The following is a 16,407-nucleotide window of genomic DNA, read 5'->3' as shown; positions in this document are numbered from 1 at the left end:
AAATTTTATTTTTATAATAATAAAATATAATTTCACCATTTGAATGGTCTATATCTTTATATTTTTAAGAAATTAAATCAATTTTATTATTTTTAAGTTAATTAAAGTACAATGTTATTTTATTAATTTAAAATTTTTAAAATTTTAAAAGCGTAATGAAAAATAATGATTAAAATTGATTTTTAATTGTTTTGTGATAATTTTTTAGCATTTAAGTCTTAAAGTAATGATTAATATTTACTGCATTTTGTACTTTTTAAAGATGGCAATAATTTTTATCATATATATTTCGTTATATTTATGGTTGGATACTCTATTTCGCTACTGATGTAATTATAAATATGTCTTTTATTAGTTGCTCAATTATAAGAACTTTCGATTCCATTCTAAGTCAAAGTCATATTTGTCTCGTTCATCATACCAATTGTTGATATTAAAAAGTGACAGGAAAATCAAAGTTAATTTTAATTTGTTTGGGCATAGAGTTGTAAAATAAATATGTAGGGATTAAGCTAGAAGGAGAGAGAAACAATGAACCTGATAAAAATAAGTTTGGGGCTTGAAGGAAGTATGCGTTAGTGGGATCGATAGTCACTTGCTCAAGGCACGAGGATATAAATATGTGTTGACATCTCTTGTCACATGCCGTCTCATGATAGATTAATTTGTCACTCGTTAATTTTTATTAGATTGACAACGTGATTTAAATTGAATAAATTGCAGTGTATAGATGATAAATGATAGATGTATTATCGGAGTAACCTATTTAGTAAGAGTGGTTAGTTTTCATGTTCCATATGATTTGGTGGAATAACACTCGTGACGGAAGAGACATGCTAGCTGGATGGAGTTAGATTGTTGCAGTGCTTTGCCAAGGGTGTCCTGGTAGCGTAGCATATATATCATATATGTTTAACAAGGAGTTATTATTCCATAATATAAATATGATACAAATGTATATATATCAAGTATTAAATTTAATAATAGAAATTATTAACATGTTAAAATTTATATAAATATAAAATACTTTTAACATATTTACGAGGTAGAAAATTACGTAATTACGATATGGATAGATTTTTTTAAGTTTCTAAATTAAACAAGGGTAAATTGTATAGAAGGTCACTAAATTATTAGTGAGTTTATGTTTTGGTCACTCAACATTGAACTATTCAAATATTTTCATTTAAGTTATTGGACCATTACGCTCGTTGTTATATGGTCTTCTTCGTCCACACTGTTTGCATCAATGAAAGTTCTTTTCCCTATTCTCTTCTGAGTTTAGGTTTTTTTTTTCTTCATAAAATAGCTTTAAACGTTATGAATCTACGAATCAAAATTCAAACAATTTTTTCTCTAATCTGGGACACTGATCGTCACATCGACTTAGATCTAGGGTATGTTATTCTACTTATCAATAGATACTAATTCACCATACCAATCTTTGAATCATCGCTTAGAACTTGCTATAAATAAAACCTCTTAACAGTTCAATGATTTAAATAAAAGCTTTTGAACAGTTCATCGATCAATTTATTATTTTTAAGTTAATTAACTAAAATGTAAAATTTACTAATAATTTAACAATATTGAATATAATTGACAATTTATATATTATCTTATTTATTGATTTCATGATTGGATATATTGGTCGTTTAGGTGAAAACTAATTGAAATATCAATTCAAATAAAGACAAAAATTAATTGATTCATGAGCAGATCTGATTGAACGAATCAACAATTAATCCAGTTGAATTAAATTTCACTGTATTTTTAATTTTATAATTTTTTAATAATTATTTATTTTAAATTCAACAAATCAATCAAATCGAAATTCAATAATCTAATTCATTCAAGCTGGTAGCTGTGAATGTGCTATAGCAATTGGCATATTGATGGCAGTAAAATTTTCAATTTATTTTTATTTATTGTTTTTATTTTTTTTAAGAAAAAGGTTTTCAGGTCATTTTCATACTTCTTTTCAACTACCCATTTTAGATTACATATTATGGCATGAAATTATTACATACCTTATATGGCACGATTGATTAAATAACATAAATATTATATAAATAAAATAAATAAAAATTGTATCACGTTTTATTTTATATATATTTATTTATTTAATCAATTTAACTTGTAGAATAATTTAAATTGGATTTAAATATTTTAAAATGATTTATCTATTAAATTCTAGCTTGACTAACATGGGTATTATTACCAAAGTAGGAGGACGTGAATTTGATGCGTTAAAGCGCATTATTCTCCTATTTATAAGTTGAGGAGGGACTACGGGTTGTTCTAGACATTGTGTCTAAAAAAACAGATATGATCGGAACTTATAACGAAATATTTTAAAATATTTTTGGAGTTAAATAAATTTTAAATTCCTTTTGAAGTAATAACAGTTTAAAGATTTCATTATAATAAGATGTTATGAGATTTTTTAAAATTTAAGGATTGAAATAAAAAATAAGAAAAAGAAATATCAATTCATCGTTAGTCATGTCATAAAAAATTTGCATAGAGAAATGTAATTTTACATTTTAATTAATTTAATCGATTTCAATACTAAATGTGAGAAACTGATTTTCAGGAAAAAAACAACACATCCATTAACTATTTAACAGGTTTCAGGTCACCAACATAATTTTTTAATTTCCGATATGGCTTGATCAAGCGACTATATTCTCCTCGTTGTTATCTTTCAACCACAGTTGTTGATTTAAAAACGATCCCATGATATCCTACTATAATAAAATATTACCTTTGACGAAACTTGCTTTTGTGTTGCTTTTAAATATGTAATTTTTCGGTATGACCCATGTACATTTATGTTTGTTTACGGTGCATGAAGAATAATTATTTTAAAACTTGTAGTTGTCTCTTTTAACAATGTCATCACTAAAGTTTAAACTTAAATTCTCCCACTGAAAGTGCAATGTGTTATCCCATTACACCTGGCACCTGTTATGCAGTTTAAACACGAGTAAACATGATTGATAATTTTAATTAATTCTACTATTAATTTTTTAAATTTTAAAATTCAATTTCAAACACATAATAGCTATTGAATATAGTTGCTATATAATCATTTAACAACCTATCCAAAACTTGGAAAAAAACTATATTTTACAAGTTGAATTAATTGCTAACTTCAAATAAAACATTAATTGAGTGCAATATTTTATTGATTTTCAATTATTTTAGGATAAAATTTTTGGCATTTAATCCTTATTTTAATAAATAAAAGGAGTAAAAATTCTAAAAAATTTCAAAAAATTAAGTCTTTATTTTTTCACTCAATTGGGTACTTAAACTTTTAAAATACATAAAAAGACCCTCAAACTTAAAAAATAAAAAATTAAGCCCTTGTTTTTTTTCCACTCAATTAGGTACTTGAACTTTCAAAATGCATCAAAAAAGCTCTCAAACATAAAAAATAAAAATAAAAACAATTAAGCCTTTGTTTTCTTTGCACTCGATTGAGTACTTAAATTGCCAAAATACATCAAAAAAACTCTTTGACCGTTAACTTTAATAGTTAACCTTTAAAGTTAACCGTCTTTAATTTTTTCCAATTTAAACCATCACGTGTCACAACTACAACATGACATGTAACAAAAAAATGATAAAAAAATAGAAATCAATAAAAGTTATAAAAGTTATTAAATTTTAATAAAAAATATTAAAATTTTATTAAAATTAGAAAAAAATAAAAAAGAGTAAAAAATTGCAAAATTTTATAAAAAATGTAAAAAAATTATAAATTGCATCAAAAAGGCTCTTTAACAATTAACTTTAACGATCGTTAAAGTTAACGATCCCCTAGTTTTTTTTTCAGTTAAAGCTATCACGTGTCGTAACACAGCGCGACATGTGGCAAAAAATGTTAATAAAATATAAATCAATAAAATTTATAAAAAAATTATAAAATGCTTCTTTTGGTATGATAATTTTTATAAATTTTTTGCTATTTTTATATTTTTATAATTTTAATATTTTAATATTTTTATTAAAATATAATAACTTTTATAACTTTTATTGATTTTTATTTTTTATCATTTTTTACCACAGGTCATGCCGTGATTGTGACATGTGGTGGCTTTAATTGAAAATGTTAGGGGTGGTTAACTTCAACGGTCAAAGGGGTTTTTTGATGCATTTTGACAGTTCTAAGTATCCAATTAAGTGAAAAAAAGAGTAGGGGCTAAAATATTTTTTTGAAAAAGTTTGAAGTCTTTTTGATGCATTTTGAAAGTTCAAGTACCCAATTAAATGTAAAAAAAATTAGAGGCTTAATTTTTTTTTAAGTTTAACGGTTTTTTCACCCTTAAACCTAAAAAAAAAAAATCAGGCAATTATCACCTAAAAAAAAAAGTCAGGCAATTATCAACCAATATGATATTGAAATGCAAATAACTACATAATAGAAGGACCAAAATCAAACTTATACCTTTGTAAATGAAAAAAGACCACAAATAAGCAATTATCATTTATTAACCAATACGATCTCGAAATGCAAATAACTGCCTAAAAGAGGGATCAAAATAAAAATTATATTTTCTTAAATGAAAAGAACAAAAATTGGCAATTAACAACCAACGAGATCTCGAAATGCAAATAACTGCATAGCATAGGGACCAAAATTAAAATTATACCTTTTAAATGAAATGAACAAAAATCAACAATACCTCGAAACGTGGATAGCCTCCATAGATATTTCATTTCACCAAAAAGAAGAAAAGAAAAAAAGCTTACAGTTTTCGCATTCTTCTCTCCCTCCCCTTTCTATAAACCCCTCCTCTGTTTCTTTTCATCTCCCACGTAACCCCTTCTTCACATGGAAATGGAACGTTTATAAAAAATAATAATAACCCTTCCTTTCTCTGTTCTCGTAAATCCGCCATTTTCTCCACCTTCAGTACCCTTATAAATAGCGGACAGTGGAGAGAGAGTTAACAGAGAGTTTCATTAGAGTTTCTTTACAGTGTTTTTCTTTTCATTTGTTTTCATTGTTGGGAAAGAAACAAATAAAGAAAACCAGAGCTAACTTCTTATTTTTTATATATAAATCAAGATACCCTTTTCGTTTCATCATGTTTCTCTGCGTTTAAATTGCTTTCATGGGTGTTTTTGAGTTTTTGGGGGTTTTTTTGGGTTTCTTTTAAGCTAGGTGAAGGTGAAAACGAAAAAAAGGATGACTCGGAATGGTGTGTTTCCTGAGTCAACTTGGAAACCGACTCGCCCAACTAGACCAAGGTACCTTCCTCCCCATTTGAGACCTCAAAATGACAATGCTGGCTTTCTTGACAATGTTACTCTTATCCCTGAGTTAACTCGCTCACGTTTTAACTCTCACCAACCCGCTCGTTCCACCCGCGGTCGAGGCCGTGGCCGTGGACCACGGTTCGCTGGTCGCCGGAACCCGAACTGGGAAGATGAAAAGTTGGACGAGCTTGAAGTTATTGACGACGCGTTAGAAGGAACAAACGAGACTAACAACAACTTGGAAGCTTACGAGGACATTCCGGTACAAGCGAGCGGCGACAACATACCGCCGCCGGTGGCGACATTTGCGGAAATCGGTTTGGGGGATGGTTTGAAGAAAAATATAAGGAGGTGCAATTACGTGAAGCCAACGCCAATACAACGCTACGCTATACCCATAGCGGTAGCCGGTCGGGATTTGATGGCTTGTGCTCAAACAGGATCAGGCAAAACGGCTGCCTTCTGTTTTCCCATCATTTCTGGGGTTTTAAAGGACCCATCCTTGGTTTCCGGTCGTCGTGGTGGTGGTGGCGGTGGCGGAAGTGCGGCGGTGGCGTGTCCCCTTGCCCTTATTTTAGCTCCTACCAGAGAGTTGTCTTGTCAGGTGAGATCTTTGCTTTTATTTTTTTCTTACTTGGAGTTGGTGAAAATATTATATTATTTTTATTATGAAGAAATAATATTGCCTTTCTTTAACTATTTGTTTATTTTTATTTTTTAATGGTGTGTTATTAGATATTCGAAGAGGCAAAGAAATTTGCTGATATGACTGGTGTTAAAATCTCTGTTGCATATGGAGGGACTCCTATTTATCAGCAGGTATTCTTTATATACACATATATACATACTTACATGCATGCACATATATAGGTAAAAACTTAACATCGTAAACTGAGTAATATAGATAAAGAAAAAGGGGATTTGGGTGCTTTTTCTGAGTCTTGATTATTATTCATTTTCATCAAATTGGTTCGATCATTCTGTATGATCTGATAAGCAATGGCCACAATATTGGTGTTTTTTTTTTTTGTTCCTCAGTTGAGAAGCTTAGAAAAAGGTGTTGATATATTGGTTGCTACACCTGGCCGGTTGGTGGATATGATTGAGAGAGCAAGGGTTTCACTTGGGATGTTAAAATATTTAGCTTTAGATGAGGCAGATAGAATGTTGGATATGGGGTTTGAGCCTCAGATTCGTAAGATTGTTGAGCAAATGGACATGCCTCCACCTGGAACAAGGCAAACCATGCTTTTCAGTGCTACATTTCCAGATGATATACAGGTTTCAATTCTATGCCTCTATTTGCTTTTCATTGGATATCGGAATATGACCATTGAACACCTTCTAAATATATAAAAATCTTGAAAAAACTTGAACAAATCCATGTCTGATGCACTCGAGTCCATATAGCATAGTTGATACATGGTAATCTTGATGTATGAAGTGTCAGTGTTTGAACCTATATCCAGATGTGGGTATAGGGAAATGGTCCCTGAATTAAGAACATATCCGTGTTTGATGCATCCAAGTCCATGTAACTTGAAAAAATTGGACACACTTGTGTCTAATGCACTCGAGTCCATGTAACATGGTTGATATGCGGTAATCTTGATGTATGAAGTATCCATGTTTGAAGTATATCCAGATTTGAGTACGGGGGGATATGGTCCTTGAATTAAGACCCTCCAAGTTGAATATATTCATGTTTGTTGCATCCAAGTTCAAGTATGTCTGTTGCACACGAGTCCATGTAACATAATTGATACATACATGGTAATCTTGAAGTATGAAGTATACATGTTTGAAGCATATCTTGATGTGATTAAGGGGATATGGTCTTTGAATTAAGGCCCTCCTAGTTGAACATACTCGAATTCGGTGCATCCAAGTAACCTAGCTGAAGTATCCATGCTTGATGCATATAATCCTTGAAGACTCTCCAAATACATAGAAATCTTGAAAAAAAACTTGAACATACTCGTGTTTGGCACAATTGTTTTCATGCAACCTTTGTTTTGCAGAGACTTGCTTCCGATTTCCTTTCGGACTATATATTTTTGGCTGTTGGAAGGGTTGGTTCCAGCACTGATTTGATTGTCCAGAGAGTTGAATTAGTTCAAGAAATGGACAAAAGAAGCCATCTTTTGGATCTTCTTCGTTCTCAAAGGTCCAATGCAACCCCCCATAGCAAGGTAATGTTTCCAGCTGCCATTATGATGTTCATTATGTTATATTAAGTTGAATGTCGTCATCATATGGGAGCCTCATCATCACCGGTATTCTCGGGGTCCTGACAATTACCCTTCTGCAGGCTTTAAAGCAATGCCACCACCAATGCATTCCTTTATGTTTAAACATGTTGATAAAGAGATTCTTTTTTAATGTTTTGCAGCATGCTTTAACTCTTGTTTTCGTGGAGACGAAGAGAGGCGCAAATGAATTGGAACATTGGTTATCGAGGAACGGTTTTCCAGCCATTGCAATGCATGGTGACAAAGTGCAGATGGTTAGCTTCATACCTTATTTCCTACCTTTCTTAATATGCCTAATTATATTATGCATATTTCGAGGTGTGTATCTCTATATTCATGTCCAGATATGGCATCGGATTAATGTTGTCAGAGATGGGTATTTCAAGAAAAATGAAAAGTTGGAGTAACGTAACATGTATTGATCTTTCAAATTTGTAGGAAAGAGAGCAAGCTCTGAGATCTTTCAAAAGTGGTGCTACTCCAATACTAGTTGCTACTGATGTTGCTTCACGTGGACTTGACATCCCTCATGTTGCACACGTTATTAACTTTGACATGCCAAAAAACATAGATGATTATGTGCATCGGATAGGTCGGACCGGCCGTGCCGGGAAATGTGGACTGGCTACCGCGTTCTTCAGTGACAAGAACATGCCTCTAGCAAAGTCATTGACTGAATTAATGAAGGAATCAAACCAGGAAGTTCCATCTTGGCTAGTCCAACATGCTGAGAATCACTCTGCCGGCGGTTGGGTTAGACACGGTGGACCCGATTTTGGTGGCTACGACTTCCGAAAAGGCTCAGCATCTTCAAGCAATTACAATGATACTTATGCTGTTCCTGCCATTGATGGTTACCATGCTGCTGCAAGTGTCAATGCTCAACCTTTTCTTAGCAGTGGCAACTTTTACTCCGATCCTTCTGTCAAAACCGGTAATGTCGATTATCTCTACACGGATGCTGCCGCCGCTCCATACGAATATGCGTACGGTTACGGATCGGTTATTGCCAGTGGCTGGGACTAGATTTGAACATCCCTCCAAAGTTGATGGTTTAGAGATTGGGGCATAAACATGAATTAAAAGACAGTTTTAGTTGATTTTCCAGGGAAATATGCAATATATAATCTTTACCAGATTTTGGTTGCTTTTGGGGTTTTTGGGATATTAAAAAAAATTCAAAATCTGTGTATTTTGATCTGATAAACTTGCTGTAATCAGATTTTAGACTGTTATGAAATTTTAGCATATTCCAATTGAGTCTTTCAGGGCTTTGTTAATTTGTTAATTTTTGCATGTACCTCACGAACAGGCCCTAAATCACGAGCCAACCCTCGTCCTCATGATTGACTACTTGACCTCCTTGGTTACATCACAAGCCCACTACATGCTCTCACTCTTTACCTCGCTAACAACCATACATATATTGCACTTACTAAATTAGATCTCTACATATCAATCAGCGGTGGATTCAAAAATACAAGTGAACATAGAAATTTTTAAAGGCCGAATTAAATTATATATTTTTATCGTAATTTTATCGTTTTAATAATTATATTTTTATAATTTTTAAAGGATTAAATTATTTTTTATTATTTATGAGGGGGTAAAGTATAATTTTATCATTACCAATTTAAAATTTTATAAATTATAAAAGGTTTAAATGAAAATTTTCATTTTAGGGGGGTCGAGGTTCCTGCCAACCCCCCTTTAAATCCGCCCCTAATGACAACTAATATCTAAGAGAAAGAGATATCATTAGATCAACTGAGCTCTAGAAAGTACGAAATCAATAATGAAACAACGCCTTGAGAAAGGCTGACTTAGTAATGGACTTCCTTGAATTATTTCTTAGTCTTAGATGTCCTTTCATAGGTTATCGAACCTCCGAGAGACAGAATCTCCATGCATGCGTTCTTTCTCTCCTCCCCTCCCTAATACCTAATACATAGTTCCGTCTATGGAGCCTAAAGCTTAAACCATGGCAGTAAGAAGTAAGTTGGCCTACAGTGTTGAATATAAGATGACTCAGGACATAGGACTAGATCTTTCTCTCTCATCCACCATTTTCAGTCTCTATAACTCCACCCATCGAATAAATCATCTCAAATCACCATAGTCTCCATCTTATATCAATAATATTTAAAATTAAAAATATTATATTAAATTAAAAATGGAATTATGAATTTTAATGACCGACAACCCACCTTAATCATAATCCAGACAATAACCAATTAAACCAATAAAATGGAGTTAACCGAACATATTGGTTATAACAAATTTCTTCTTACCCTACATGTGGACAAATCTAATTTGGGCTTTTAGTTCAGACCCAATCCAAAGAAAAAATGCGGGTCAGATCCATGGGCATAAACCATGTAACCCGACCCGACTCACACACCTTATAAAATCATGTCGATTATCTTTGCATTAACTTACTCTCTTAAACCCTAAATTTATTACCTCTAAAAGAAAACCCTAGCCGTCTCTCACAAACCAAAAATGGTACTTCGTTTTCTCTCTCAATTCGGTTAATGTTTGCTAACCCAAATTGATATTTATTCTTTGCATTAACCCAAATTGGCGTCTTATTTTTTGCAGACTGGAGAACCGGTGAACCCCAAAGCATACCCTTTAGCAGATGCTCAATTAACGACCACGATTTTGGATCTCGTTCAACAAGCTGCTAACTACAAGCAGCTCAAAAAGGGAGCTAATGAAGGTTTGGAACGATACCCATTTTCCTTTTTTTTTTTTTGGTTGTGTTCTGATACGGGGGTTTCTTTATTTTGTTGGGTTTCAGCTACTAAGACACTTAACAGAGGTATATCGGAGTTTGTTGTGATGGCTGCCGATACTGAGCCTCTTGAGATTCTTTTGCATCTTCCTTTGCTTGCTGAAGATAAGGTAAATTAGTTTTATGGGATTTATTTATGATATTTTCGTTTATTTTCTTGTTATGTAATGTATACAGTATAGTATGATAGTAGAAGGTAGCTAAAGGTTTGTGCATAAAACTATATGAAATAACAGGATTTTGAACATTTTTGGAGCGTACCTTTGCTTGTTTCATGTTTATGGTTGACATGCTAATGGTTGTATAATGTTATGTTGTGTTTCTTGAGTTAATTACTGGAACCGGTCTTGCAAATTATGTAACTTTGAGAGTTTTTTTGACAAATAGTTTGATATTGCCTCAAGTTAGTAATGTCCCTAGCTATGGATTTGGAACTTTGATTCTTCTGCAAAAGCATGAGCCAATATAGGCTGAGGAATCAGTGAGTATGTATATCCATATGTATCCAACATGGGTATACCCAATTTATTTCAAGTTTTTTCCTGTATTTGGATGGATTTTGGAAGATCATATACCCGTACTCATGTTTGGATATGCATCGGGAAATGAGTGTTGAACAAGGGTATTTCAAGAAAAAATGAAGAGTCAATGACATAGGAATTTAACATAAGATTATTGCACTCTATGTTTTATATGACATGTTTTCCATTCTTGAGCTATGAAGCATTCCTATGATATTTTGCTGGTTCATATAGCTCATTATAAAGTTTATTATGGAAACAAACATAGACTGCCATGACTTTGATTCCTTTCCATGGAGGAAAAATTATTTTCCAATGGCTTTTGCTTAAAGATTACAATGATAACCTCTCTGTTTGAACTCCTGCAGAATGTCCCATATGTATTTGTTCCTTCAAAGCAAGCACTTGGCCGAGCATGCGGTGTCACAAGACCTGTAATCGCATGCTCTGTCACATCAAATGAAGGAAGCCAGTTGAAATCGCAAATACAGCAGCTCAAGGTATACTTTCCTTTCCGAAACAAACTTCTTCCATTATAAAACTTATGGTCGTTTGCATTTGCTTATGTTCTTCATTTGTGAAATGCAGGATGCCATTGAGAAGCTCCTAATCTAAAGATATTACGTAACTCGTATTCGGTGTGATGGGCCTCTTGGAATGTGGTGGTCGCTCCTTTAGAGGCTTTGACTGATTAAGTCGTGCCACTATCGAGCCGGTGTTTTAGTATTCGACCTTAAAAAAATGTCGTTGTGTCCTATTATGTTTTCTTATGAACTGAGGAAAAAAGGATAATCTTGAATTGATCTTTTAGCACATCTTAGTATCAATGAAGTTTTAATCGATGTTTTAACAGAACTTGTTGAATATGTTGTATTAGTGCTGTTACAGGTTCATAGTATTGTCCCTTAATTGCAAAGCTCTCCTACCATAATCAAATCATAAGTCAACCTGGTGATAGTAGAGAAAAGTGCAAGAGTCGACTTATGGAAGGATGGTCCATGGGTTCAATACAAACTTGGTAGGGAAGGCAATAATGCCGCCAAGGTTATTACCAATGCTAACTAGTTGCAAAGCCTGTAGCCTGTCCTATACAAAATTCACTAGTCACTATTGTTATTGCCACAAACAATAGATAAGATAGATAAGAAAATGCGATAGATTCATTAGAATCCACAAAATGGGTGGGCAGCTAGTTAGAGACATCATGATCAACATCAACATCAACAATCTGCGAATTTATTATGGCCAAATTCTTTTATTAAAGTACCATGAAGGTGTTTATAATAAGAGTCGTATTAAATTTATTTTATTTTATTTACTTAAATAAATAGGTAAATTTGTTAGTATAGTTGAATTAAATAGTAAATTGGCTTCTTTTATTAATTTTTTATCTATTTTACTGTTAAATATGGTTGACAAAATAGTCAGATAATTACATATAGTGTGTGAGGTATACCTTAGTTTGATGTATAATTTTAATTTTAAGAATAAAATAGAATTTTTTTAATAGAAGAATTGATTAGCTCTTTAATTTAACTTACGTTGATTAATTTACTATTTTTTAAATAAAGCTAAAATATAATTCAAGTCTTAGTACAAATATTTTCATGGTACTTTTATTGTGTGTAAACTTGTGTTCTAAAGTAACATTATGCTCTCTAACTCTAGTTTCCAGGAGTCCTATGATTTTCACCTACAATTTGTTAACCCCTCTTAACATTCTTTCTTTATTTCTTTATTGTTTAAGGGAACATTTAGACCCCTTGTGTTCCATACAATGATGATCTTGGAACTTCAGAAGGGGTGGTACTACCTTTGTCGCTTGACTTTCTTTTCACCCTCTAGCCCTTAGCCTTTTGGTTCAGCTGTGCCATCAACTTACATACATCCCTTGGTGGAAGTCTTTTCTTTCTAGGGTAATCCTCTTTTGTACCGCCATACTGTCCCTTTTCTTCTATATAGCCTAGTTTCATTCTCAACACATCGGATGCCATTTCCTCAGAACTATTATTAGTGTATGAACTTGAAACAATGGGATTACAAGCTGCGGATGGAAAGACACTTCCTTTATTTAGAAAGATTGTCCTTAAAAAACCAACTAGGATTAAGCAATTGGAAAGCATTCTGACCCGAGCTTGGCCTTCAGATGGCTCCATTGAGTTCATTTTCATCTTTGAGAAGGAAGATGACAAACTCCTTGTCGTGAATCAAGGACCCTGCTCCACAATAGATAGCCCCTTGATAATCAAAGACTAGCCAATTCAAGCCACCTTTAAAGAAGCAATTTTCTCCATTGCCTAATTGATACATATCGAGGAGACAAGGCTAACACCTTTTGGGAGGGAAGATGAAAAACAAGGTTGAACTCAAAGTTGAAGAGCCCCCGAAGGCTGACTTTAAACTAAAAGGAAAGATCTTGATGATTTCGGCTTTCATGTCAAGTGCGAGAGACTGCTAATCGTGTGTTATGTTTAGGCAAGCTTAGCAACTCTGATAGAGAATGCTCATTCAAGGAAAAACTCTGAAATATCTCCTCTATGGCCCATGGGATTCGAGCTGGCTCTATATTTTGATTCGTGAAATACCTTGCAATATAAAAAATTCATTGCCCCAAGGCAAGAACACTTATGCTGCTCGAGTTATTGGATTTAAATTCGAGATGTTCAAATTTGACTCATTTAATAACTTAAACTATTTAATTTGATAATAATTATTTAAATTTGAGGGTCGAGGGTCAACTTTGTGCGCATTAAAATCTAATTTACATTTAGAGTTGAGTGAAATTTTGAATTTAAATATTTTAAAAAAAATTGTATAATAAAATTTTATAAAAAAATTAAAGTAGAAGACAAGGACGTGGTCGCTAGAGATGAAACCTAAATCTTTATACGTCACAACATCCAAATTTGAAAACTTTTTAAATATTTGAAGTTATTGCAATGTGTTTAAATGTCCATTTTCTTAATCACTACAACAAAACAACTTCCGATATTTAGAATATCGTTAATTTATTGAACAGTATCTTTGGATTAAGTTTATATCATGGACTGAATCAAGTCCATAAATGAAAATCATATCACTTGGAGGAACTTATTTTGAAGATCGAATCGGATCACTTATATCGAATCCCTTAAATTAAGGAAGTTAGATTGGATCGAAACATTGAAGACTTATCTACCAACATCTTACCTTGGTTGTTAATATAATATTGTTTCCAACTATTTTAGTTGTTGTTTATTATATTAATTGAGAGAATTGTATAGGTTGTTGTACTAGTTAATTAAGAGAACTTGTCTGTTAAAGTGATGATCGTTATTTGTGAGAGTGCATTTGAGATTATAAAAGTTGTGTCACGGTTTCATAGATTAAGTTCTTGGGGAGAGAATTTAGTGGCGATAGATCTAGTCTTCGAAAGCACAAGAGTGATGAATCATCACTGGAGAGTGATAGGTTTAGGTTCATTAGTTGTAATTGTTTAAAGATAGTGAATTCTTCTCATTAAGTTAAGCTTGACAGACGTAGGGAAACCAAACTATGCAAATAAACTTTGTTATCCCTTATTTTGTGCTATCGCAGTGCTTGCAGGAGTGCTCACTTCCGCCGTTACTTTTGTTCATAACTTACTTATTACTTAACAACTGTCTCAAGTCAACAAAGTCCAAAGTCAAATCTAAATTTAAAAATGTTACTTAGATGCTTTAATTGATAGATTTTAAACATATTGACTAGTATGGAAAGATAAGTGAATGACAATTAATTTTCTAAAACAACATATGATTAGAAATACCGTCTCATTCATGATTAATAATTATACTGTAAATTAGTATTTTTGTTAGTACTATTATTTTATTAACAGATCATAACCCCTCCTCAATTTATAAATACGAGGTTAATACCTTTTAACATATTTGAACTCATGTCCTCCTACATTGAAAATAATGCTTATGTCAATTGAGCTAAGACTCAATCGACAAAAAAAAAATTCATAAATATTTTTATTCGATGATATCAATAATTTGACTTAAAATTATTCTTTTTAATCTAAAGATTAAATTATTTTTGTTGTTATGGTCGTCATTAGTTATTATAAAAAATTATTATGCCACCTAATTGGATTAAAAAAAAAGGTGGCGGATGAATCCCGTTTTCCTATTGGCTAGTTGGATATCCCACGGATTGTAATCCATGATTTAGTCAATGGACGGCCTAGATCCTCTCTTACACTCCTCGAACAATAAAAAATTGAAAGGAGCCAAAACTTTAACAAAAAAGCCGCTTAATAGAACGAATCTTATTGGCACTTTCCATCGCACATGGATAAACACAGGAACCGTCGATAACTTACGAAATCTACGGTTCAGATTTGCCCATTTAAAAATCTTTACTTACGAAGCACAAAATTCAAAATTTTCACATTTCCCGCTGCTCCGGACTTCCACCTTTTATATATGTAACCCAAAATCAATTAACTCCCACCATCAGAATTTTCTCTGCGAAAATTTCTTAATTTCCTCGCAAGTCAAACAGATTTTACCTCTTATCTCCGAACCATCTCATCTATGGCTCGTACCAAGCAAACAGCTAGGAAATCAACCGGAGGAAAAGCTCCGAGGAAGCAGCTAGCTACAAAGGCCGCGCGTAAGTCCGCTCCGGCGACCGGTGGAGTGAAGAAGCCTCACCGTTTCAGGCCAGGAACTGTTGCTTTGAGAGAGATCCGTAAGTATCAGAAGAGCACTGAACTGTTGATCAGGAAGCTTCCTTTCCAGAGGTTGGTGAGGGAAATCGCGCAAGATTTCAAGACCGATCTGAGGTTCCAAAGCAGCGCCGTCGCTGCTCTTCAAGAAGCGGCGGAGGCTTATCTTGTCGGACTGTTTGAAGACACTAATTTGTGTGCAATTCATGCTAAGAGAGTTACAATCATGCCTAAGGATATCCAGCTTGCTAGGAGGATTAGAGGTGAGAGAGCTTAGGTTGCCTGTATTTACTTGATTGATTATAAAATTTAGAAAGATCTAGATCTTGGATTTAGTTTCTGGAATTTGCTTTCTCGGCAAAATCTTTATGTAAACGGAGGTGTATTTCAATGGAGGTTTAGTATTTTCGTTTGTTTAAAGTTATCTATACCTTCTAAATTTTATTGCTAGTAAATTGAACATTTCCAGTTGTGATTAAGAATTTTCGCTAACAACGTTTAATAAATTCTAAAATTTGCAAATGAAGCGATTCTGAAGTTCGAATGCGACATCCTTCATATTCAGTAAACAAATTTATTTTGAACAATCATATTATTCAAACCTCAGATGAATTTATTGGAATTATTATAAACAAATTTGTTTTAGTCTATTATATTGATTGGCTGTAAAATTCATATGGATAAATAGTGAAGGGAAGGATTTTCCCCCCTTAAAATAATGGCAGCGGTTGGAGTGATTTTGGCGGCAGCCGTTGAGGCTTTGTTGTTTGTTACGTTTTAGAATTTTGTTAGGGTTTAGACTTGAATCTCGTTTGATTTGTGTTCAGATTTATAATGCTTAAATTATGTGTATAATTGATTAATAATAACATT

General features: G+C 32.9%; 3 protein-coding genes across 3 annotated transcripts; all 3 read left to right on the top strand.

Annotated features, from left to right (window-relative positions):
* The first annotated feature begins 4,726 nt into the window (after positions 1-4,726).
* LOC105792866 (DEAD-box ATP-dependent RNA helicase 52C) lies at positions 4,727-8,783 on the top strand. Its single transcript, XM_012621693.2, has 6 exons — positions 4,727-5,875; positions 6,007-6,090; positions 6,310-6,552; positions 7,293-7,463; positions 7,664-7,777; positions 7,962-8,783. Exons 1-6 carry the CDS (start codon positions 5,201-5,203, stop codon positions 8,547-8,549), a joined length of 1,875 nt encoding a protein of 624 aa, XP_012477147.1. The 5' UTR covers positions 4,727-5,200; the 3' UTR covers positions 8,550-8,783.
* A 1,132-nt stretch (positions 8,784-9,915) lies between these two features.
* LOC105792865 (uncharacterized) lies at positions 9,916-11,696 on the top strand. Its single transcript, XM_012621692.2, has 5 exons — positions 9,916-10,028; positions 10,125-10,245; positions 10,327-10,430; positions 11,210-11,341; positions 11,430-11,696. The coding sequence occupies exons 1-5, from the start codon at positions 10,026-10,028 to the stop codon at positions 11,454-11,456; spliced, it is 387 nt and encodes a 128-aa protein (XP_012477146.1). The 5' UTR covers positions 9,916-10,025; the 3' UTR covers positions 11,457-11,696.
* A 3,609-nt stretch (positions 11,697-15,305) lies between these two features.
* On the top strand, positions 15,306-15,954 carry LOC105792863 (histone H3.2). Its single transcript, XM_012621689.2, has one exon. It carries the CDS (start codon positions 15,401-15,403, stop codon positions 15,809-15,811), a length of 411 nt encoding a protein of 136 aa, XP_012477143.1. The 5' UTR covers positions 15,306-15,400; the 3' UTR covers positions 15,812-15,954.
* The last annotated feature ends 453 nt before the right edge of the window (positions 15,955-16,407 follow it).

The sequence above is a fragment of the Gossypium raimondii genome, chromosome 8 (assembly GCF_025698545.1).
Source record: "Gossypium raimondii isolate GPD5lz chromosome 8, ASM2569854v1, whole genome shotgun sequence".
Classification (NCBI taxonomy): domain Eukaryota; kingdom Viridiplantae; phylum Streptophyta; class Magnoliopsida; order Malvales; family Malvaceae; genus Gossypium; species Gossypium raimondii.
This window is presented reverse-complemented; position numbering and strand designations above follow the sequence as displayed.

Coding starts and splice junctions, on each gene's coding strand:
- LOC105792863 (XM_012621689.2), top strand. CDS start 15,401: ATGGCTCGTACCAAGCAAACAGCTAGGAAATCAACCGGAGGAAAAGCT.
- LOC105792866 (XM_012621693.2), top strand. CDS start 5,201: ATGACTCGGAATGGTGTGTTTCCTGAGTCAACTTGGAAACCGACTCGC. Junction 5,876..6,006: donor CCAGAGAGTTGTCTTGTCAG/GTGAGATCTTTG, acceptor GTGTGTTATTAG/ATATTCGAAGAGGCAAAGAA. Junction 7,778..7,961: donor ATGGTGACAAAGTGCAGATG/GTTAGCTTCATA, acceptor TCAAATTTGTAG/GAAAGAGAGCAAGCTCTGAG.
- LOC105792865 (XM_012621692.2), top strand. Junction 10,246..10,326: donor CAAAAAGGGAGCTAATGAAG/GTTTGGAACGAT, acceptor GTTGGGTTTCAG/CTACTAAGACACTTAACAGA. Junction 10,431..11,209: donor CTTTGCTTGCTGAAGATAAG/GTAAATTAGTTT, acceptor GAACTCCTGCAG/AATGTCCCATATGTATTTGT.